This window comes from Amphiura filiformis, chromosome 3 (genome assembly GCF_039555335.1).
Source record: "Amphiura filiformis chromosome 3, Afil_fr2py, whole genome shotgun sequence".
In the NCBI taxonomy this organism is placed as follows: domain Eukaryota; kingdom Metazoa; phylum Echinodermata; class Ophiuroidea; order Amphilepidida; family Amphiuridae; genus Amphiura; species Amphiura filiformis.
In genome coordinates, this window is record NC_092630.1 from 35940960 (window position 1) to 35967620 (window position 26661).

At 34.4% G+C, this 26661-nt stretch overlaps 1 protein-coding gene across 1 annotated transcript in view; it reads right to left on the reverse strand.

Moving 5' to 3' along the window:
* LOC140148431 (calcium-dependent secretion activator 1-like) overlaps nt 1-26661 on the reverse strand; it is a 107265-nt gene that overhangs the window by 58066 nt on the left and 22538 nt on the right. The window contains 4 exon segments of the mRNA XM_072170368.1: nt 5796-5917; nt 7102-7195; nt 9815-9969; nt 12848-12928. Coding sequence (XP_072026469.1) covers nt 5796-5917; nt 7102-7195; nt 9815-9969; nt 12848-12928 — 452 coding nt within the window.

Below are 26661 nucleotides of genomic sequence, written 5' to 3' on the forward strand. Positions count from 1 at the left end.
TCTAAGGTAAACACTCCCTTGTTCTCTGTGTAGAGCTTGACTTTAACAGTTGGTAAGGGCTGAGAGGTGGTGAACTCGCCCTGTGTGTGCCACCTGAACAACGCAAAACAAACAACATGTCAAAGGTCATCGATTCTGACCGAGAGGTCATACGTACGAGCCCATGCATGTTGTTGAGAAGCATTTTTTTTTTTTAAAACAAAAATAGCTACTTCTACTCTGCCGAACTAAAGCTGCCATGCAGAAAATTGGCAAAATATTTGCTGATTGACATCAAGAGAGGGCACACGCGGGGGACCAAATGTACCACTAAAACATGCCTTTAAAATCTGATCAAAATATTTACAAATTATAAATGAAAGGGCATCCTTCATTTGAAACTTGTGAATAGATTATCATCTTTCCTTTTAAAGATAAATGTATATATGACCATATCTGCTATGATGTTGGATATAATGAAATGAATGAGTAACCATCAGCATTATGTCCAAGGATAACAAAGCTTCCACATGCAAAAATCCTGTGACACAGTATGTCAGTGTTTCTGATGTTTTTCAGCTTGTCATTATGGCCAACATTCCATCAAGAGGTCACTTCAGGTCACATGTTCAGTTATTTCAAATTGAAGAAACCCATAGAAACTAAACAGCATAATGAAGTAAAATTAAAAAATGTGTAAAACTGAATATTAAACATAATTTTAAAATATAACAAACCAAAATATTAATATGTTACAGTATTTCTATGAGTATACTGCCGGTTATCACAGTAACTCTGCAGCCAGTCCATGTGTGAGTGGTTAGGACTGATGAAGTCAGAGATACATCTGACGAAAGCTTGTCCACTCATACAGGGACTGGCTGCACCGGTATCAATGTTGTACTCTTAGAAATACTTTAACTTATTATAATTCCTGTCAAGAAAATAAATTCTATTTCTCAAAATATTAAACTAAATGTTAACATAACTGCACTGTATTTCAATGACAAATTAGCATCAAATAAAATATTTGAGCAGCTCTCAAGAGTTTTCCATGGCCATTGACAGTTTTTTTCCCCTTGAGTATTATGGTGTATCATTTGTCTAGGATTCAGCAACCGATACTACTGTGTAAGCATTGACTTGCATTGATTGATTAACACCACACACTATTATATTTTATTCAATTTTATTTCTTTCAAATAAAAAAATTAAATAGACCCAGAAAAAAGAGTTAATCTGAATACAAGTACACTATCAATGAAGCCACAAAATGCATTCCTTGATAAACAAGTTGAAAGCACCGTCATTTGTCATTGAAACTAACAAAATATATAAAATAATGTTTTAATTCTTAAAATAAACTTAATTATAATAATGATCGTAACCATAATTTCAATGGCTGAGTTACTTCCCAGCCAATAATCCCCCAAGTATTAAAATAATAATGACTTGATAGCATGTCAAAAGATCCACCCCTGCAGTTTCTTAGAGTGAAGATGATTCAAATCAACTTGCAGGTGGGCAACCTCCCACTACAACTTGAAATCTGACAGTAGAATGAATAACAGGCAAAGTATACCGTGTGTCATAAAGTCTGTTCCTCCCACCACCATAGCAAAACCATTTTAACATGCTTTAAATTAAACTTACACAATCAATTTGATATTAATTTGTTACTGGTTATTGTTTTGGATTTATATAAAAGTCACTTAGCAATTTATTTGAAGTTGTTGTCTTTTTATGGTCGATAACCGCCGAAAGTCTGCAAACCTCGGTTATTGTTGTTTTTCCATTGAAAATCAGACCTTTAAATCTGCCATAACATACAAAATTAGCTCTAAAGTTCTAGAACAACGGCCGACATATTTTTTTCGCTGCAATGAGCCTAAAGGTTCATTGCAGCTAGTAGCCCAAAGGCAAATAAACAGAGGGGGTACTTCCATATTGAGGCTATGCTCCAGGGGAAGTCGAAATATAGGCGGAACAGACTTTCGACACACAGTATATATGTGAGTACCCACACAGCAAAGGCAATCAAGTTGTGAATTTTTGAGGGACTAAATATGGATTAATAATGCTGAATTTAAACATCAGTGCCCATAAAAGGCATATTCAGTGATTTGCTCATCAAGAGGATCATAAAATTATCAAAATTCAAGTGTTGGTACCTTTGTTAGTGTTATAGATGAGCTAACATAGCCTGCGAATGGTTAAGCCAAAAGCGATGTATTAAAGACAAAATAAGATATTTTACATGAATCTGTAAATTTCTCTACAAAAGTAGAGAAATTATATTTTCAGGTAAAATTATCAGACAGAAAATATTAAAATATCTGTAAAATAGCCTATTTTGACCTGTTTTTCCCCTCAAGTGACTCCCCCCCCCCCCCCCTTTGAATGCTAAGGTTGGATAAGTGCCTGATGAAGATTTATTCCTTGAGAATGAGATGACAAAAATCAACCTAAACTTTCAAAAAATATAAATTAAGACATTTGGAATTATAAAATATAAAATCTTTTTTGCTGTGGTTTCACACATACACACTTTGTACATGACATACAAATAGTGCAATACAATAATGGCTTGATCAAAATATTGACTGAAATGAATATTTAAAATAATTGGAACAATTTGCTTAAAAATAGCTCAAAAAGAAAAATCGAGATTAAATATTCAAAATATTCTTTAAATAGGAAATAATCAATAAGTAAATAGAAAAGAAAACTGTACTTTTGTATTGAACAATAAGTAAATTATATGGGGTTAATTTGAGCTATCAGAGACATCTAAAATTATATAAAGAAGAAACAACCTACCTCTGGATAGCTAATAATACTTATCACATACAAATACACAAAACACCTTGCACGTATTTGTGTACTGTAAATCCTGTTCATATTTGTTGTTGTTTATTAGAGAATGTATAACATGCTTCAATTCGAAATTCTTATCATATCATGCATGAACTGGGAATTGTGATGAACTCTACACAAAAGGGTTAAAAAATGATGAGCCAAAAATTGAACAATTCACAACCTAAATCAAAATAAAATAAATAATTTAAGATTTCATAAGAAAATGAGATGCTAAATATGTTCACAATTTCAAAAATATGCTCTGATGGGGTTACAGAAAGTAAGCTACATAAAAAATATTTTTTAAATAATGATACACAATAACTTTAGATAAATTTCAAATAAAACTTACACAACAATGAATGATAACTAAATTATTTTCTAGAAATACTTTATGAACAGCATGCACTTTTTAAAGTACTATTTCAAGTATGTACAACTTGCATGAGAATTGCAATGACAGGAATTTGTTCTGAATTAAAACTTAACTTTACATATTCTTTTGAAAATTTGGTTTCCCTACATTTTCACATTTTAACATATTTTTTTGAAAATTTGGTTTCCCTACATTTTCACATTTTAAATTTTTAACAATTTGTTGTCATGGTAACCTACTTTAATCAATCCAGGATTGCATGGATCATGGGATACAATATCCCTGGTTATCCTTGATCACATGATATCCATAACCAATCATATCACATTAAATACTGACAACACATCTACATGTATACCAAATTTGCATATATAAATTTGCTTAGAAATGATTCAAAATTATACTAAACTGTAATTTTATCCATGTCCAATACTGGTTTTAAAAGGATTTAATATGACCATTTCTGACATGTAGGGCGGCGCTTTGTAGATGAAATGCGAGCAAGATGAGCATAAGTACAGATTATGTTCAAATCCCAGCTGGTATTCTAATCTTATATTTTACTGTTCTAATTTCGACATAATCAAAAGCTCCCTATCTGTGGATGGAATCAATGATGGCCAAATCCTTTGTAACTGAGATATTTATTATTGTTGGCGTGTATAGTATACGACCCATATACAATGAAAATATTATCATTGATGATTGATGTGAATTTAGGCAGTTCAAATCAATTTGAGATATTGGTGAATATAAATAGTAAAATAAAGAAAATAATACAGTATGTGCTACTTTTGATCACCTTTTCACAAATTTATCTTGGAATGTTTTAAGTAAGGTGTCAATTTAGAGCCTTTATTATCATGCACACTTTGGTGGCATTTATCTTAAAAGGTTGGTTTGTAAATGGAGTATATATGTGATGCGATCAACCTCAATGAGCCGTTTGTCGCAAATATTGATTTTGGAATACAGCTAATAATATTAGTATTCAACTTCTTTTGTATTTTATTGCTCTGTGCAACACTAAAATGGTCATATCTTTACAACCTGAAGTCAAATTGTGTTGGAGTTTTCATCAAAATAAAGCTCTAAAAATGCCACATATAACGTAATCGGAAACTGAATTTTAATTTTCACTAAAAGTTACCAAATGAGCATTCCATTAAGACAAATGAATCATTGTTTGGGATATATTAAAGAAATCAAACTAGAGTTTCATTTTTACATAATTTTTTATAATTTATGTTTAGGTCACTTTTGGATACTTTTGGATTTACTCATGTGTAAAAAACAAGGTCATGTATAATGTCACAACAGAAATAAACATGATTTGAGGGCCGAAATCATTCCGTACAGGAGTATTAAAATAATGTATTCATGTTCATTTCATCAGTTTATTCATAAGTTATTTCTTAAGCTTTAACTCACACGTGTTTCTTAAAATCATTTATTTTGGGGGAAAATGGAATACTGATAAATCAAATTGGAATGACCTTGCAGAAAATTATTTAAAATTATTTTTTTTAAACCCTGCTTAAAAGTATAAAGTACTACAGTAGTTGCCATCATATGAAAACAGCTTTAAAGCCTGTTATTTAGCAAATTTCCGATATAAATTGTCAACTTATGACGTGACACTTTCATTTGAAAAAATATGTAATGGTTAGACAAGCTTCTTATCAGCATCAAAATATAATGAGATAAAAAAAGTCAGTCCTGTTTATCATCATGCTGACATTCCTGGTAAAATGGAATGTTCCAGTTCAAATCCTTACACCCCCTTTGGAAGACATATCTCCCACACAGGGAGTGTGAATTTCAAATGGAGTTACCTGAATAGTCGACTCCATTTGAAATGGGCTATTCAAACTGAAATCCATACACCACTATGGAAGACAACCTTAAATCTTCCACACAAGGGGGTGTAGATTTCAAACAGATTCACCAAGTCAGGTAGCCCCATTTGAAATTCACACTCCCTCCCTGTACGTGTGGGAGATTTAAGGTCATGTCTTCCAAAGGGGGAGGAATAGCCCAATCTACATTCTGTGTGGGAGATTAAGGTCACATATACATAGGGGTGTATGGATTTCAACTGGAATAGCCCAAATAGTCTTTCTAGTTTGGATACAAGTACAGGAGGTTTTATATCAATCTGCAACCAAACTGAAAATGCAATATCCACCATGTAAATAATATTGAACATTTCCAGTTGAAATCCATACACCCCCTGTGGAAGACACACCCTTAACCTCTCACACAGAGGTTGTAGGTTTCAAATAGAATCACCCACTCAGGTAATCCCATTTGAAATTCACACTCCCTGTGTGGAAGATTAAAGGATATGTCTCCCATAGATGGTGTAGATCTTTTAATATACGTCTGTCCCGAAAGTAAAACACAGCATCTACTTGCAATGGACTATTCCAGTTGAAATCCATACACCCCCTATGCAAGACATGACTTTAATCTCCCACACAGGGGATGTAGATGATAGGGTGTATGGATTTTATCTGGAATAACCCAATTAACAGAACTGATACTGTGTTCATCTTTGAGAGAGCAGGGTTTCACCTACGTTGGTTTACTGGCTTCTGCTTGGTCTGTCTGAAGCTTTTCACCACCGTCTACCTCCATGGTACAATATACAATGCGGTTAGGAGCCAAAAACTTCAGGCCCTGTACTTCCATTACGAGAACCTGAAACAGATCATGCAAGCATTGAGGGAATAAGTATAAATCTATAAGGATGATGATGACCATGTGACTATGGGGGTTTTAAGATGAAATAAACCGATGATGATACAAACATGGTGAACTTGGAAACAAAATGAATAGCAAGACGACAATGTGATATTTGTTGATCAACAATACCTATTTATAAAAAGTCCAAGTACAGCATATGATAGAAAAGCATAGAAATGGTGGAGGTGGTCTAGGAAGGAGCTGCATGGAATGTTGGAAACCATAGACTGAAGAATGTGTGGCATGGGCAGGGTTTTTATACCAGATCAGTAACAAAGGGCAGCATCTGCTAATACATAAGGGCAAGTCAGGAAATTGGAAAGGTCAACTCATATTACATAATCAGTTAGGCAGAAAATATGGGATAGGCACATGTTCTAACACATGATTGTGGTAAAATTGTGAACTTTGCCTGATAAATGATACATTGAGGAGGAAAAAAGCAATTTGATAAGGTAAACTTCTGAATGGGAAACTCATCAAGATGGAAATTACCATTACGTTTTGTTACCTGGAGAGATTTGATCATCTGGAGAGATTTGATTGATGATCGGCTATTCAAGTTGAAGTCGGTTCCAAATCTTTTTTAATCTGGTGTGCAAAATCGCCCGGAAACAACTCTTTTGTACCAAATAACTTGATAAATATGCCGTTTATTAGGTTATTTTAAAGAACTACCTTAAGCGAGGATTGTTCTTTTTTAAAAAAAACACCCCTTCTTCCAATAAAATGAGTGTTTTGAAACTCTAATCGGGGATCTGCGTGGATCCTCGTTTTGCTTTTCAATTAACCACCGTAAATCTGTGTTTTCTTTCACACGGATGCTTACAAGTATAATTATGAGTGGCCCCCTGGGGATGAAGTATACCTTAAAAGTAAATAAACTTTTAAAAGCTTCTTATTATATATAATAATACAATTTACCGTTCAATTTATATCAAAAATAAAGACTGCCGCACTTGTTAAGAACATGCGATACAATTAACCATATCTAAAACTCAACCAAGTCACAAATGTCTCACTTTGCTTCATTGTGTATCACATATATGAAAGCCAATTGATAAAAGTATACAAGTGTGAACCCTTTACAACCAACTGGTATTGACCATATAGCTTCCATTATCATTGCACATACAAACCTCCAGTGTAAACGAGAGGACCACATCTGACTTTGACAGGGTTGGTTCTGGATCTTCTGGAACTTCCATCATGGATACAGCAGTATTCTGTGCTCTGTAAAAAATACAAATCACATTGTTTATTGTTATCATATGAGTTTATTTCGTAATGCTCTTTCCCATACATACCTAAAAACATTTGCAAGAATTAATAAGTTATCCTACCAGTATAACAAGCAAACACATCAAACACAAAATACCTTTTAAAACCATTTTCCATACATTTATTAACATCAATAAGCTTAGGAAAACAATTCAAAACATTCTACACCCCAACCTCTTTTATCAGGCCATGGCGGGACCACGCATTGGCCAGATTAAGTGAAAAATCCCAATTAGTGAATTCTGTGTAATTCTGTAGTCAATGAACAAAATGGTAATATTAGGACAAAAACAGATTACTCAATATGGGTAATAACATTGAATAATTGTACATGTAGTAGACTGATGTATGCAATATAGATAAGGCCTTGTAAGTTAAGACCTTGTCAAATCATTAAATATGTTTTCACAAGAAGATCACACAGCCGGGGATAACAGAGCGTTGGTTGGTGACTTCTATGTGGGCTCAGGTTTCATCTGATTCTGACATTATCTTTGCCTTGTGTCAAACACAAATGATCCTATCATCTATGATATTTTTCAAATCAAAGGCATTTATAATCTTATCTAAAGGCTAAAACCCACTCACCTGTAATTTACAAACAAACATCAACAGGATGTCTGGACTCGAACATTAACCTAACATTTTCTAATATTTCAGAAACGGGCGATTAGTATGAGTGAAAGCTATTCCCTGTTTTTATAATTGCTAAAAAGTCAAAATAGCCTGTTTTTGTCAGTAACATTATGTAGGTGTAGTAGATTTACATTTGTCTTTTTTAATCAGTCTGGTTTCTTAGCGAAATCAAAATGTCATCGGAATACAATTGACCCTATTTTTAGCAATTTCTGATCAATTTTACATCATCTCAAATTTCTATTGTATCTCATCAGCTTGTTGATAAAAGATTTTGGTGCAGACATTTCACTGTTTGTGCAGTCTGCCGTTTTACTTTGCAGTCCAGAGTAGGATGGCTGTAACATGCCCACGTAACAGGTTGACCTTGAGGGAGTACTTCCTTCCTCCTCACACACACACCCCTATGATATCTCATCAATACAGATGATGGACATGTCACATGCCCACTCTCCATTTTGTAAAGTGCAATCAGGGGGCATGAACTGTTAATGACAAGTCTTGTATCTGTTTTTAATAGTAGCGTAAATATCACAACATTTGAAAAGGCCCATCTCCTTTGTATTACAACCCCTGGTCTAGCTCCCCACACAAAATTTAAGTAGGCATGCATAATTGTTCTAAAATTTAATTTAAAAATTTCATGTGTAACAAGTAATGTGGAGAACTTGGAACATTATGAATTGGATAAAACAGTAGCAAAAATGATACATAATCCCTCCCACACAGCCTATAATATGAACTGAACAATGAAAAGTTAAAGGAAACTAAATTAGACAACAAGTTGTTGTTCATTATCAAAACAACCCACATATTACATCAAAACGTACTTTGTATCTTGATACCTGTAAATACAACACTTGACCAGTGGGCCGCATTACCAACGAGTTACCATGGCAACTAAATATAGAGGACAAATTCAGATCACAAAAAAGTATCAATTAGGAGCAGATGAACAGGAAAGCTACCTACGCCAAGTGTTTCTATTTTGAATCAAAAGTGCAACACTTATCATCACTCGCTATATAAATGTACACCAACTCCGATGACACAGCAGGTTAAATTGGATTAAACATTCGTTTTCTGTACCGCTTTCTTACATAAGACCGCTTCTTACTTTTTAATTAATTCAGCTCATCAGAAGTACGTCAAATTGTGTTTTCAACAATTTTGATTTCAAAAGAAAATGACTAATTTTTAACCAGAAAGTTTAGTGAGTAAGCTATAGACAAGTTCAATAATCAGAATTACCAAAACCCTTTTATATTACTGGTACTTCCAAGTACATAATATTCAAATGCTACAAAAAATTATAAGCTCAAATGTCATACAAAAGCTCAGCTGATGGCATAACATATGTCTTCCCTTCTTATGTCTTCTGTGGTGTATTGAGGCCACTCCTAACCCAGGGGGCTACAGAAAATGTAAATTTTGTCGCCTGCAGCAACAGCCCGAAAAAGGTTGACCCAATTTTTTCCAGCCAGGATGGCGCCAAGAACCTAAAAGTGTGGGGGGTCAAATTTTTCTCAACAATTTTGTTTAATATTAAAAAATTAGGGGTGTTACATCCCCCAATAGCCCCCACTGCCTCGAGCAGTTGCCCTGCTGGCGATCAAAAAGGTATAGTTACATTAGTTTTCCATAATTTTCTGTCCTTTTTTCATTAATAATTCTTCTTGCCACCACTTCTGCCCAGCCCTTTTTTCTTTAATAATTCTTCTTGCTGCCCCTTCTTTTTTGCCACCCCCTGCTTTTATCCCTGGGGGCTCGCACCCCAAAAGCCCCCAAAAAATATGTGCATGGTCTTCTCTTCTCTGTCTCCGTCTTTATACATGTCCTTATAAACCTTTCTGTGACTCCAATAGACTCAACAGGATTTTATGGGGTCTTCTTTAATAAATTTTATCCACTAATTCCAACTTCTTCCATTCCTACCTTTTAAGTTTCTGCAGTGAGTACTTGGACTCTGTGTTGCCCTTGGAAACAGGAAGACTCTCCATGTTGGCCATGAGTAAGTTGACACCTGACCGCAACTCCTCCACATACATGCTCTCCATCTCTTTCACTATAAACTTAGGCCCTCTCTTATTCTGTAAATCACAATTAAAAAGAATGGTGTCACAGTTTGATTTCATGACTTCAAACTCAAATTAAAGCTTTCAAAACTGCTCATATTTGAGGACCTCGAAGTCAGTTAATTATTTAGTAATCTGTTCACATTTTCAAGATCATTTGTTGAAATGACATACTTGTCTTTAACTCTCCAAGCGGGTGTCGACAGCAAAGAAAAATGTCAGAATTGTACATTTTCATGCACATATTTGAAATCAGCATGAAACTGCATTAAAATGAGTACAAACAAGCTTGTGGTTCTTAAGATAGTTCTTGATCTTTTGAGAAAATATCTCAAAACTTGTTGAAGCCTAAGACAAGCATGCAGAGCATTAAAGGGATACTTTGTACAAAAGGTGTAAGCAGAAGATTCATCTTTAGGTTCAATTTTCACATGACCAGAAAGTACCTTTTTTCTTGATAATCAATGTTTTTCAGCCCCACACTTATAATGTGAAATTTACTTCCCCATTTGCCAAACACATTCCTTTCAGTCATTATTTCTGGTCATGCTCATGTACAGTATACTTCTAAAATGCCCCTCTCCCCAAAAATGCCCCCACCCCCCAAGAAAAAACCCAAAAGTCCCAGTTATGACACAAAAATGAAATTGAACAGAAAAGAACATCTCTTTAAAGAAATAAAAAATCCGCCAACAATAAGTAATCAATTACACCTATGTGTCAAGGTACATTACTGAGTAACAGTCATGTTTTCTGGTTTGTAAACAGATTTGTCAATTGCCTTTCTGTGATCATTACATCAAATTTACATGACATGGTGATATTCTCAGTCACCTTATGGTAATATATATAGAGCATGATCCCTCAGCTATTAAAGCTATAGCAATCATTTTGCCAGACACACAGAATTCATTATTCATCTAACATTCAAGCTCATGCTACATGTATCTTTCAAGTTAAATTGCCCTAAAAAATTGTCTATAGTCGCATTAAAAGTATACATCATGACCTTACTAACCTACAACAGTGGGTAAGATGTAAAAATTAAACTTATATGTGTACATCCATATCAAAACGATGCACTTGTCGGCTGCTACATGTGTCTCATTTCACATAATAGCTAGGAATAAATACCAGACTCATCTCTGAAGTGGAGGTCACTTGAAATTATCCCAAGTTTAGGAATACAGAGAACATTCCTTCATACAATTTGATTTGATATGAGTCTGGTATTTATTCCTAGCTATTATGTGAAATGAGACACATGTAGAAGCCGACAAGTGCATCATTTTGATATGGATATACACATATGTTTATGAAAATAATAGATTGATTCCCATAGGATATTTTAGTAATTTGATATGCCTGTAAACAAAATGTATGAGAAAAGAATCTTTTTTAAAGGTCTATTCCAGTTGAAATTCATAACCCCCCTCCATGGAAGACATGACCTTAATCTCCCACACAGGGGGTGTAGATTTCAATTGGAGCCACCCACACCCGTAATCCCTTTTAAAATTCATATTCCATGTGGAAGATTAAGATCATGTCTTCCATAGGGGGTGTATGAATTTCAACAGGAATAGCCCATTGCCATAATTTTTTGCTTGAAAATTTCTCTCTTTCTGGATTTCTTAAATAATTTTTAAAAAAGATTAAAAATGCAATAAAATTGTAAAAAAACCCTACAATAAGCAAATTTGTTTTGTTTTTAGCAATATCCAGTGTTGTTATGAATCCTGGCTGTCTTGAGTAGAAAGTGGGCAAATATTACTATTGTATGGGCAAATCTAACTAACTGAAGTGTGGTTACCTATACAATGATGAAATGCATAAAGAGCTATATATAAAGGCTTCAAAATGGTCACAATATTGAATAAATGGAAATAAATCACAACAGGGAATACAGTGAAACAATAGATTGGCAAGCGGTTTAAAATGTCTGCACACACATCTCTGTATAACGCTACATATAAACTAAAAGTTAAGTAGTAAAACCGCAATACTGTCTATAAATATTGCAGTGCCCCTGGGAAGTTTGAAGCCTGGATTAATATCATGATTTTGCAAGGTGGAATTTAGATGTCCATAATATTTTACATTGTCGGTTTTACTATAACTTTGAAACAATAGTTTTCCAAACAATTTCAGCTATAACTTACAAATTAGGCATGCATACATGAAATGATCAGCCTCTTTTTGTAAACTATTATTTTTTTCCTCTTAAAATATATGTTTTTCCTTTTACAAATTAGGACTAAGAATTAGCTTTAAAAGCACTTACGGATGTCTTTTCATAGCCAATGGAAAGCGGCTAAAGACTGCCTTCATGCAATATTTGATGTAATGATTTCAAACATAAAAGCGGTGTGAATTGATCGACAGCCTCATCCCCCATTTTTCTTCATCAAAACTGACATTTTTGGAATCAGAAGAAAGGTCATATTTTTCTCATTTCGTAGTAAAATTTAATGCTCACATAGTCTTGTTTAGATGGAGTGAACAAAAATGTTGTGAATTGTGGTTACCACAAATATTAAAGTATGTACTATCCTAATCCTATGGGACATTTGTTATCATTTTTTTTCGCAGGCCTAAAAAAATCTTGTATTGCTGTTAGAGCTCCAAAATCAGGGTCGGTTGGTTGGTTGGTTTACTTTCTTTCTTTTTTGCCACATACATTTGTACAATATCAATAAATACAAGTTCACCACAAAATACGATGGTAAACAATGATGAGGCTTGTTTTGCAATATATCGGAGTTGTGCAGTACAAACTACAAACAGGCAAAAAAATTTTGTGTATTTCTATTTTCCAGACCATGAAAAAATCAGACCACACACTTTAAAAGAACATTTTAGAATAAGGATGAAACCACAGTGTGAAACCTACCCTTGTTATTTCTTCTGCCATCTTTAGTCTTCCATCCAGTTCTCTTCTGATCTAGGCCGCCTGTTCATCAGCATTGTCCAGCTGTAAAACAATACAATGACAGAAATGTGACCCAGTTAGAAAATTGACATTAAAGATTTCATACTGACCTGCAGTGAAAAGTGAAAATGCTCAAACAAATGGAAAACAGTGTGTAATTGGTGTAAAATAGCTCAAATTTGGCTGAAAATAAAGGAAAACACATAATATTGAGCAACAAAACAAGCTGAAATCTGCTAAAAAAAAGTGTCAGGTCTGCATAGTGGTATTACAAACCTGTTAGTTAAAAAAATAATGCCACAAATTACTCCCACCATGTGAATTACATGACAGTATCAAATAGTACATTATAAAATTGACAAATCATTGATGATGCAGTTGGAAAAATATGCTACAATAATTAGTTTTATAGTTTGTAGCACATTTCAAACACAGCATGAATAACATTAACTGGGGACAAGTTCAGCAATTATGTGATATAATAAGGTTCTCCTTTACCAGTGGCGGTACATGTACATGTACTACATTTTTCCTGGGAGAGGCGCACAAAGTGCACACTGAGGGGAAATGCTTAAAAGCTGGCATTTTTTGCCCCAAATGGTGAAATTTGTTGGGATTTTGTGTTCTGACTGGAGGAGTGGAAAGCACAAGTTTGTTTGTTTTGTTTTAGTGGTTTTTTTTTGGGGGGGGGGGTAATGCCCCCTCCCATTATTGACACTACCACAGCCAATGCAATTACTCAGTAGAAATGACAATACTGGACATGTCACAAACATAGGTCACATTATTAGCCAGGTATATCAATATTACCTCTATCCCCCCCACACACACATTTTCTTGGTCAAGTTTAGTATATTGATCATTTTTATCCAAATATCCTCTTTTTAAATAGCTCAATTTTTCAGCATTGTAGGCCAAAAATGTCAGAAAATTGATAAAACATCAAAAAACCTGGCAAAAAAATGTGGCCTTTAGGTATACTGATGTATCAAATTTGGTATTCCCAAAGTAATCATGAGCCCCCTCCCATGCCTCTACCCCCAGAACATTATGTTACTTTGTACATTAAAATAAACCTATGCTCTTATAGAAATCTTGGAAAAATAGCTCATAAAATAAAAGTGAAAGATTTCTGATATGACTTCAGCATTGCAGGCATGACTGCATGGAGTACGCTGCTTTTTATCACTCAATTATGCTGAAACAACATGCTCTGGTTATGCCTTTTCTTGTTCAAGTACTGAATAAACAGACATAAGAACATCAAATATTCCACATTTATATGTAGAAATTGTGGGAATTGCATGGCTAGCAAACATGCGCTTTGTATTGTGATATAGGTCGGTACATTGCCACAGGTCTAGTATCAGACACGTATCTTATAATCTACATCACCCGAAAAATGTCAGAGATATTGCAACCGAGAATGAAAATTGGAAAGGATGCTCAAAATAGCAATACAAAACCACCTACATTTGGTGTTCTTTTTGTTTTTGTTTTAATCTTTCTTTTTGTGTGTGTGTCTTCATGTTTTATTCAACTTTTCATCTTTAAATTTTTCTTCGTTTCCCCTTTCTTATAGCTATATAGCATTAATAAGTGCCAAAGCATAATTCAGACGATGGTGGACATGTGTCACACGATGTACTAAGCTGGCAAAACTACTAGGCTGAAAGTCTGTTCAAAAATGTTGGTTATCAAAAGGCATTAACACTGAAAGCAAAATAATTACACTGGAATTTGTTTTCAAACTCCACCGGATTAAGAATGGAAAATATTTGTCACAACATATTAAACACATTCATACATTTTTGGGCTTTGAATTTTGAAATCATGTGTAAACAGAGGGCGAAAATTTGTACAGATAGTGTCCAATACCGTCTGAAAGCATTGTTAGGCCCTCATGGATGGCACAGAGGATGTAACCAAACCAATTTGGGGCCCTACTCTTTCCCAAACTGACTGTGATATGTACAGATGTATCTCTCGGTATTCTGTATAAATGTTGACTGACAGTTTGACATCATTTTTAAAGACCAGTGCATACATTGCTAGAGCATTTTCTCGTAGTAATTATTAATTTTTTGATGGACTGAGCAACTATATACATCAGTCATGACTAACATAGTGTGCTGATGTGACTAACATAAATTCTGCCAGTCATAAAAACAATTATCCATAGAGAGTAAACAACTACAACATATCCAGAAAAAAAGTCAAATTTAACAGACCATACAAGAAAATACTGCTTCCAAAAATGTTGCTGCAGATCTGATGTCCTCATTTACCTACTTACACAACTTCTTAAGTGTTGAATCAAGAGAAGGAAACTCTCAAATGATCCTATCCCAACTACCAGGCTAGAGGCTTTGATGCATATTTTTTCTGCGATGGACTATACGTGTCTGCTGTACAGAGTGGATGAGCATGCACATAGGTATATCATATTCAGTGAGCCTTTTTGACAGTGTGACTTTTAACCACCTGGTTTTGTTATTTTGCAGGATAGTGTTCCACCCAGACAACACTTACTCATATGTTCAACTAATGGGCTATTCCATTTAAAATCCACACTACCCCTGTGGAAGATTTAGCTAAAGTCTTCCATAGTGGGAGTATGAGTTTCAAATAGAATAGACATTTTGGTAACTTCCAATTTAAATACTCACACCAGTTGTTGAAGAAGATGGTAAAGCCATAATACAGGGGGAGTATGGGTTTCAAAATGATTAACCCTGACCAATTACATTTGAAAAACATACTCCCTCTATGGAGGATATTTCCAAAATATTCCACAGGGGTAGTGTGGATTTTAACTGGAATAGCCCAATGGCTGATGTGTGTATGTACGGCCAATATGGTTACATGGCCAGAGCCTCTTTCTGTCTGTTATATGTCTGTATGGTACTGACTGGTGTGACCAGAAAAGATGCTGATTGTCCTTATCATCTGGTTTCACAACATAATGTATTACAAAGCCCCAGCTAAAATATTTCATTAATTCAAGCAAAACACTTGTGGACTAACTTCACAAAGATGAATAATAATGGTACCCAATTTTTAATTCACACACCTCTGGCATTGATCTTTAAAATTTCATCTATGGGTCTTGATGGTTTTAAAAGGGTTAACAGGTATTGGACTGAGACCACTGTCTGAAATAGGGTACAGATTAACTGTAAGTATACTTCAAAGTATTATCCAACTCTTAATAACTGCATTTGTGGAACTACTGTACAAAATTGATCTAATAACATTTGTACAAAACACAGATTACTTAAAATTATTAGCAGTAATATGTAAAGTTCAGTTTTTACCCAACTGTGGTATATACAATGAAACAACACCCGTTTGTATCCTATATTTGCTCATCTTATGGTACATTCTATTTTTTGTAAATAAGAAATATGATCAAATTCACCCAACTGGAAAAATCATCTTCAAGATAAATCAGATCCTATTACATTGATAGGAAGTAATTTATTTTTAGGAAAATTGTCTCTCGCTACTGAGGCCAGGCAAATATCAGCGTGAATGCTTCAGCACTCATGTTTTGAAATGTTACTAACCTCTCCTACCATATGAACCATGGGATTATCGAACCCAAGAATTTAATTAAGCATAGAAATTGTCTCGGATAAAAGGTCACACCAACCCGAGTGTTAACAAAATATGTGTTATGTTGATAGCGTTGTTGGGGTCTAGGCTATTTTTATTATAATTTGCTGGTCTACTGCTTTGCTATTGTTATGTGCTGCTATGTGCTGGGGTTGATTGATTACGTAATGTGCAAACCAGACACCTTCGTAGAATTATGCTGTGATACCAGTTACGAAGAACGTATCTATAATCATATATCTTTTTAAAGAAAGAATTACCTAATCAATGAGTCGGTCACATTAATCCACAACAGTCATTCATTGTTGTTGATGTTGTTGTTTTTAAGTGTGGGGTCAGACTGCACCAAAAAAAAAATTGCGAGAGGATCATTGCTGCTGCAAAGAATGTTAAGAATTCACTTAATGACCTACTGAAAATAAAATTAACCGTGCCAACAAAACACATTGCTTTCTACTGTAGATATCAATACTCAATGATCTTGACCCTGTGTGTGCTATCTACTGAAGATAGTGATTCACAGTATATGCCTATATGGCATCTACTGCATATTGCTAAACCCATATCTACTACATGTATGCTATTTCCTGAATATAGAAAATTCAACAATATTGACTCCGTATTATGTTTTCTTCTAAAGAAAACAACAGCCATTCCTGTGGATAGTGCCTGTATGAATTTTGCTGATAGTAGCAAGACCCATCTACTCTGCAGATACCAAAACTCCATAATAGTACATCAACTGCTTAATGCCAGAAGTGGGCAAGTGCAATAGCTGCCATTTAGTGTAGTTATTGCACTTACCCACTAACTTCTGGCACTGAGCAGTTGACATGTGCAGTCGAGCAGTCGACATATCTACTGAAGATAGCAAAATTTATATTAACTTTATGTTTGCTATCTACTGAAGATAGCAACCATATAAATTTCATGTCTATCTACTGAAGATAGCAAATCTCATATCAACTAACTTCTGAAGATAGCAACTCTCTAAAACCTGTATGCTCTCTATATTTATAATTTAATGATTGTTGTTTGTACTTAAATTGTAGACAATATCCAAGATTGCAGATGCTATCTACCAAATATAGCACATGATTGCCATGGAAACAAGCACAATCAATTACATCCACAGCAACTAACATTTACAACTATCACCCATCTCTATAACATACACTTCATTTTGAATACTTCTGAAAACAACGATTCACCAAATACTAAAAAATGTACAATGCAAACAACAGCAATTAAATAATTTGCAATCTATAGAGAGTTTGATGAACAGTAGTCAACTAGCCATGCACTAGGGCCAAATCTAATAAGCTCTTTAAGAGATTCTGTAATAGGCACCAAGTGATTTTGGTCTGTTCTTTAATACCACTATACATAAACCAGCCCAGAGTAGAAGCTAGCTCTAAAGCTAGGGCATACATGCATCCATCCAGGCTTGCAGCTATCTATGCAGTCAAGCCAAGCACAGATTGCTCAACCATACTGGGCTATTCCAGTTGAAATCCATACGCCCTCTATGGAAGAAATGACCATAATCTCCCACAGAGGGAATGTAGATTTCAAATGGAGTTCCCCCATTCAGGTAACCCTAATTTAAACCCACACTCCCTGATTAAGGTTATGTCTTCCATATGGGGCATATGGATTTCAACTGGAATAGCCTCATGTGTGCCTAGAAAGAAAACCTAGGTCAATTGCATTAAAAGATATAGCCAACTACTTACTTACGGCTAAAATTAACACACATAATATATTGAGTAAACACCGTATATAATATTGCACGCTTTGCATCAGGCCCGTATTTTTTGGGTGTGCGGAATTTCCAAAATGTGGACTTTCCCCAGACCAAAATCAGTTGCATGCAAAAGGTGGAATTCACTCCCTAAAAATGAGTAGCTATTTTGAACAGTTAAGGTAGTATTATCGGCCACGGTGTCATGCACAGATTTGGTTGAAAATGGTACAGGATGTGTAGTTGGGTGAGAAAAACATGCCTGCCAAATTTTAATTTTTGCCAAAAAAGCGTTTTTGAGTTATGCCATTTTTTATCATTATGAAACCCCATTGACTTTGCACATAAAGTGGTTTTGACACTAAGCCTCGTTCACTAAAATTGGTAAATATTTGAAAAGGGATACTATGTTTAAATATTATTTTTTCTCCTTTATATCCTCTTTATAGAAAGTGCTTTTTGGATCTTTTTATTACAAAAATGTTACCAAATAATATTACTGACTTTTTTCCAATATATTGGCCAGTAATAAAGGTGATATTTGAAGGTAATGTTAGTACTTGCTCAAATTTTCTTGATTTGATCTAGAAACACTGAATGACCCAATTTCATAATTATTGTCTGAGCTAACCATAGGGCCAATTTTAACAAACAAGGTGTCATATGAAAGGTTATTAAATTTAGAAACTTTTCGCCAGCTTTTTTTAATAAAGTATTTCTATTTTAAGTTATGGGTATTTCTAGATTTCCCTAATTTAAAATGGAAAAATGATTTTCTCAAAAAATAAACACTTTATAAAAAAAATCTGGCGAGAGAATTTAGATATTAGGCTTATTAACCAAACCACCAACTATGGAAACCATATCACATCCCCTCTAGGCTAGCAATAATTATTTGTTGAAAAAATTAGGAATTTTCATAAAATAAAGAAAAACATAAGAAATGTTTCAATTTTCATGAAACATTAAAAATAAGTGGAGTAAAGACTTAACTTCAATTGGTTATATATTTGATGAGGATACATACTTCTGATTTGATATAGTGGCTATTTTCCTGCATGGGCCTATTATCCGATGATCCTACCTTAAAATGAATAATGGTCGCTTTGTTAATTTTTCTTTCTAATGTGGACTTTGTTGGACTTTTTTAATCCTGTTTTTACACTGAGAAGTGGACCTTTTTCAGAGGGACTTTTTGGAGGGGTGCAGCCGGGCACCACCGACTACAGGCCTGTTTTGCATGCTTTTTTTAATACAGGAGAGTAAATGTTTGGTAGTTACATGGTAGTGTAAACCCTAATTTGTTACTATATCTTAACCATCATTATGGAAACATTCATGCTACAACTAAGCCTTTTAGATGGATTATTTTGTAAAAGTGACAAGTGTCATTGTTTTCTTTTTGCTTTATTTACTTTCAACTAAAACAGACACATAACTGATCTACAATCCAAGTTCAGACATAGTTCAGAGTGAGAGAGATTTGCACATGCTTACTTTATAGATTTTGTTACTGACATTAAACATTGTTCTAATTCATATCAAATTATGACTAATTTTGAATACTAAAATAAAAATAACAGCTATCAGCGACCAAAAAAATGTTCTCCGGGCCTGACTGACCCAGATTTTGCATTTTCAGGATTTTAAATTTTTAAGTAGTAGTACAGTCTAAACTCTCTTATCCGGACCTCTTTTATCCAGATCTCCCCTGTTATCTGGATGTCTAGTCCGTGAACTTTTGTATAGGCCAGTTTGTTACTTTAAAACTGAACTTTCGTCTATTCAATTGCTTGTACCTTTACTTCTTGAGGTCACATTGGATTCAATATGGTGTCATAATGTGCAGGATTAGATCGTGCATCTATTACAACAACTATAATTTATTCCAATATGGTTCAGTTTTGAAATTGTGATTATTTTTCCAAGTGTAAGGATACTTTCTTGGCGCAGTATATCTCTAAAGTCATGCTCCTCTGAGTATTAACAATGTCCTTATAATATTACATTTAATGAATCTGCTGAAAAATAATACTCCCTGTAAGTTGTGCCAGTCTTTTTTTTTCAAATCTGGAAAAAAATCCTTCCCCTCAATATTATTTGTCCAACACCCACACAACCTTCCCAAGGTCTATTGCATAATGAATAATAAAATGGATTTATTTTCATTGAAAAAAAACAATACATGGTTTTATTAAATTACCTGTGCATTGGCTTTTTCGAGAATTGTGCATGAGTAGATGGACTTGTTTATGGCTTCTCTAATACACAATGTCATTAACAGTGATATCCTAATGACTCTTATTTTGCTAGCGTGGGTTGTGTCTTGGGCAAGAGAGCAATGTTTACGTTGCCGAGAGTCAATTTGTTCAAATCTAAATTGCCGAAAATGATACACATTTACACTTTCCTTTCCATTAGGCCTAAAAAAAATTGTTTGATTGGCGTATAAACCCAACCGACCCTAAAAATAGGCCCGACCCTAGACATTTTTTTCTTATACTTTTGCAAAAATGTAAAACAAATTTTAAAAAATTTAAATTAAAAAAAACATTTTTAAACAGTTCCAATTTACGGAATTTACAGCTTAAAATGTGTGTAAAAAAATTGCCGACCGACCTACCCAATTTTTTTTTATGCTACGCCAATCAAACAATTTTTTTAGGCCTTACTGTTGTATTATGAAATGCTAAATAAGTTGTGTATGATTGCCATCGAGCAATTATTAAAGGAGGAAACAGAAATAGTGATTCAACTCGAGAATTAAACCCAGGACCTCAGGGTTAGGAGACCTGCGCTTACCACAGGAGTTTCATGATTAGGCAAACTGGAAATTCAACCTATAATTATATAAGCAAGGGGTCATCACCCTATCTCCTTAGAAAACCAGAGTTCAATTTCCGGGGCAGACTCACTTTTCCTTTCTTATATTGCTCAACAGCGAAACTTATACAACATCATCATGCCCGTATATTGGGGAACTTTGCGGGAGCAGGTAAAGCAGGGAGCAGCAAAAAGGAAGGGGTGGCAGAAGAAGTGGTAGCAAAAAGAATTAATAAAGAAAAAAGGGTATTGTGAAACAAATGGAATTATACATACAAATTTTTGTTTTTAGGTTGATGGTGCCTATTATCATTTTTTTGCTCTTTACTTTTTCAAACCATCGAAAAAAAATTGGGCCAACCTTTACAGCTGTTGAAGGGGGAGTGGCAAAATCACCTTTTCTCCAGCCGTGCTCAGTCTTATATCATCCATGGTATGTTAGTACACCTAAAATTTTAAAAAAAATGCAAAATCTTGATTTTCAATTATTTTTTTTAGGTTTTCTGATTGAGCAAATCACTGATAGTTTTTGTAACTGTCTTCATGCATATGTTGTATTGCTAATTTATAAATTGAATGGATATTACAGTGAAACCATAGTAAAATTTATAATAACCACAAGTACCGTATTTCTCGAATAGTCGCCCCACCACTTTTTTCAACCAAGATGTTTAAAAAGGCTGATATTTCCATGCTATCTTGTGTAGTAAGCTTGAAAAAAATACATATGTTGTATTGCTAATTTATGATTTCAAAGGATATTAAATTGAAACCATAGTAAAATGTAATAACCACATGTACCATATTTCCTCGAATAGTCACCCCCACCACTTTTTTCAACCAAGATGTTTCGAAAATGCTGATTTTTCCATGCTATCATGACATTGCCCCAAATTAACTTGAATTCACCCGCAACCATTTGTTCAGTAAGAACACACAGTTTGTGTATTCAACTAAATTGCAGTAGAGCCTTTGGTAGCCCCAAATTTTCCAGGGAATCATAAACAGGCCCACACCCTCACAAAAAGATAATCACCATCTCCAAGTATAAAAAAATTCTATCTATGCCACTATCAAAATAGTCAATATACATACAGGTCTGTTATGATGTTTGCACCACTAACAATTGATAAATACACAATATTGGCCTATATATGACCAGTGCAGTGACCCAATGATATCACTCGATCCACAAGATTATTGCAGTGACCTGCTCCCACAAAATGAGTGTTAAGTCGCAAGTTAGTTTCGAGACCCCTGGATGCTGAGTTGATGTTCTTTTTTTTACCATGGTTTGATGTGCACATGTATATGCCAGAAGTATGCCTTTGTGAATGGGTCATTCTGTAGTAGTAGTATGTCTAAGTTGTGAATGGGGTACAACAAGGACATACTACTGGCAGTGGCGGCGCTACGGGGCGGGGCAAATGCCCCCAATATTTTTCTTGCCCTCCAGTTTGCCCCCAACTTTTGAGCCCAAACCCCAAATTTCAGTATATTTCCACTTTTGCAGCAATTTTGTGCAAAATGTGTTGCTTTTCCCCCTGAAATTCACTTTGCCCCCCCAATCAAAATTCCTGGTGCTGCAACAAGTATGCATCAAATAAAAAACATCAACTCAGCAACCATGTGGTCTTGACACTACCAATTTGCGACTTCACTCTCATTTTGCGGGAGCAGCTCACAATTTAATAAAAGACAAACATTTTCATTTCAAAAGCTACGCAGGCAGTAAAAAAAATAGATCTATCAGTCAGTGCTCATTTCATCAGGGTCAACTTGTTTATCATCGTGGTGTGCGCACTGTTATTATTCATTCATCATTCTGTGCACACAAATAGACGGAAACAAAATTAGGTTGAGAAAAGGTCATTTGGTAGGAAAGCATTAATCTAAAGCAATGCATTCATTCTCAGCTTCGTTTGTATTGATTTGTACTTGGAAGATAACCTTGTTCACATTTTGGTCAAGTTTCTATTTATAAACATCACTGGGTTATCTGTGACAGTTGCTCTCATCATATCAATGTGTAACTTTCGATATAAATTGTGAAATTATATAAATACTTGTGTGAACGAAACAATCAATTTACATCAATCTGTGTCTATAAGTAAATGTTCATCTTCAGTTTGCCAATTTATATTCAAAATTTAAAACATCATTTTTACACTTTCAAATTTTGGTGCATTTTTCTTACTCAAATTAAAGACCACTTAAATTAATTGTACATCATTACACCCAGTATGCAGCATTAAGTCACCCTAATAATTAAGGGTAGTTATTGATCCACAAGACTAATGAATGAACAGAAAATACACCATTGACACTAACTCAATTAGTGAGGATCTTATGAACTACTTAAAGCAATTCAAATCCTGGTGACATTTACATAATGTGTGTATATTTCATTCATTCTATGCCAACACCCACTCCAGGGTTGCCAAACCAGCGATTTGGTAGCCCAATTGGGCGACTTTTGAAGATTTTTCCCATGACTTTTGACAATTTCCTGTCCCATAGAAACCAATGGTTAAGAAAAATTTGGTCGACTTTTCAACATTGAATGGCTCCCGCGACTTCCGATATAGTTTCCTGCCCCATAGAAACCAATGGTAAAGAGAAAAATTGGGCGACTTTTCGATTATTTGACCCATGATTAGGGCTGAAATCTTTTGGCAACCCTGTGTGTTCATACAAAGCATGAAGATCCAGTTCTATTTTAGGGTTGCATAATCTGCACTAAGTACCGTATTCGACCTTAAAGTCAGGCATTTTTTGGGGAGCGTTTACTAAAACAAATATGAAAGTACAAACAGGGAATTTACACATAAAAATACATTGTATCTTCAAAATCAGTTTAGTCACAAGGTGTAAATGGTAAATTTATTAAGACAAATTTTTTGAATTTATTCAGAACATCAGAAAGCGTTTGTAGGTGGAATAACTTATGAACATGTAGGCCTTATGGGGGAGGATATGTGTTAGGGGATGAGTAATTAGGGATAAGGTTATATTGATGCCAGAGATGGTTAACAAGTCATTTTGTGCAACCCAAGTCCAAGTCACAAGCCATTTTGCCCAAGTCAAAAGTAAGTCAAGTCATTTTGAAAAAGTTGCAAGTCAAGTCACAAGTCATAAGTCAAGTCGCTTGTCAATTCAGCAGTTGATCATGGTATGATTTGTTTGTGGGTATTCAAGATGGAGGAAGTACTATAAATGAAGTCTGATACACTGTTTAAGGGTTTGCTTACAACGATTACCAAGAGACAGAAATGTAGAAACTTTTCAACATAAAAGTGATAGCTAAATGATTATAAATGGAGATTTGATCCATATATGGAGTAGGATAAATTGAAAATTATTAAAGATGCAAAGTGGTTCCAAATTAAATTAAACTACCTAATTCTGGAGGCAAACATTTTCAATCTTTTTGATTGAATATTCAATCAGACAATTTAAGAGAGCAAGATGTTAAAAGAACCAAGTGTCATAAAGTGAAATGAATACTGAGAGAAAAATCAATTGTTTCTAAAACATGATTATTCTTTTGTCTAAGCACTAAAGTGCAGGGTTGATGAAAAACCATTGCTTATCATTGTGTTTAAAAATGAATGGATCAAAATGTTTGAGAAGACTGAGAGAGTTATTACCATGATAACAGTCAGAAATAAAAATAAGCCAAACACATAAAAAATGGGAGCACTTGTAATTGGCAATTGATTCAGCGCTTTAATATTTTATTTCATCACAATTCAACATATAAATTGCGCCTAAAGTTGCAAATTATTATTAATATTTTCTTTTCTTTTTTTCATGTTTTTGTGAAATTTTGAAAATAATGTACATGTATGTACAATTTTTGTTTTGCAGCAATTATATTATACAGTTAGAAAACATGTTGTTAAGCTTCATGTACTTTATAAATTGTTAGAACTGATCTTGTACATGTATATTGGGGTTTTTTGTATGGGATTTGGCAGTTTGTTATTTTGCACATTTTATTTCCCCCACCAAACCCAAGTAGGCCTACAGGGAATAAAAATGAAAGAGAGAAAAAAAAAGCAATGTGCCAGGGTACTTTCAATAATAATAATGGACAGTATTTGTAAATCACAACAGATCATTAAAGACATGTTATTAAATAAACCTTCATTATGCCTGAACAATGCTTATAATTGAAGACCAAATTAAAAAGACTAGTTTGCGACTGACGTCCTGTCAACCAGACTAAAATGGCATACTGCGCAGGTCAGCAACCAATCATGCCGCGCCTTTGCCCTGACGTCAGACGCAAACTAGTCTTTTTAATTCGGTCTTCAATTATACAAGGACCCTGTGGAAAAAGATCGAGAATTTGATCCTAACCAACATACAAACTAAATTGTAGTATTGAAGCTATTTGTATTTTTGTTCTTATCAGCTATTATTAGTGCCTATATCAGGCTCATCTTGTCAGAAGATAACACAGCTCCATTACTAGTGCTAGGTTACCTGGAAACACCTGCTGTCTGCCATAAAGTGCTTATTGTTTATGATATCAAATTTGAACTCGTAAAAATACTTGGAAAAGGCATTTTTCCTCAAATTTCCAGCACTTTAAATTATTACTACAGACTGAATCAAAATTGGTTAAAATGTCACTATGTTATTTTATTCTTAAAGCATGGAGGTAGCTTAAAGTGTTAATATTCAAACTTGCTCTGTTGTCCTCAAAATACAGTCGATCCTTCATGTAATTATTTTGTGTAAGCTAATCCTAACCCTAACCCTAATCCTAAACTAACCCTAACCCTAATTTCGTGTAAAAATTACATGAAGGAATAACCCAAAATACAATGAATTTGGCAGAATCCATTTAAGTATAAGTTAGGACATGTGTAAACGTTACAAATAGGCCTATATGCCAAATACTCAGGTTTGAAAAAAATTGACCAAACTCATTTTAGAAGATCATTTACGGCTTCAAATGGAGATTACTTGAAAACATGAAATCTAGTTTTTGAAAAACACCTTGATCACTATTTAGTCAGCTTAAATCTAGGGTTTTACATTTTTGGTCAAACATCTTTGTCAACCTTCTTTCTTCTACACATTTCTGTATGTATCGACTGCTCAGTGCTAGAAGTGGGTAAGTGCAATAGCTGCTATGTGTAGCTGCCATGTGTAGATGAGTATAATATACTGTGTGTAATTTGCCAAATGTTCATAGGGCAGCTATTGCACTTATCCCACTTCTGGCACTGAGCAGTCAATAAGTAGGTCTGATTCTTAAAGCAAACCAAATCTCTGAATTAGTGCATGACAATCAAAATGAGCATGCAAACACACACAAATCAAGCTCATATCAACATCTGATCATGAAAATGTTCCCAATGACAAAAGGCATATTTGAAGAAGCAAGCCTTGAAATTGACCAGGGTCTAAGGGCCGCTACAGACTCTGAGTATTCGACGTAGAATATTTGATGTAACACATCTACTTTATTTAATCTAGTCCCATTCTATTTCCAGTAATGTTTCAGTTTTAACGAATGTTTGATGACGTAAAATCGATAATATGCTAGAATATCTAGTAGAAATATATTATCGAT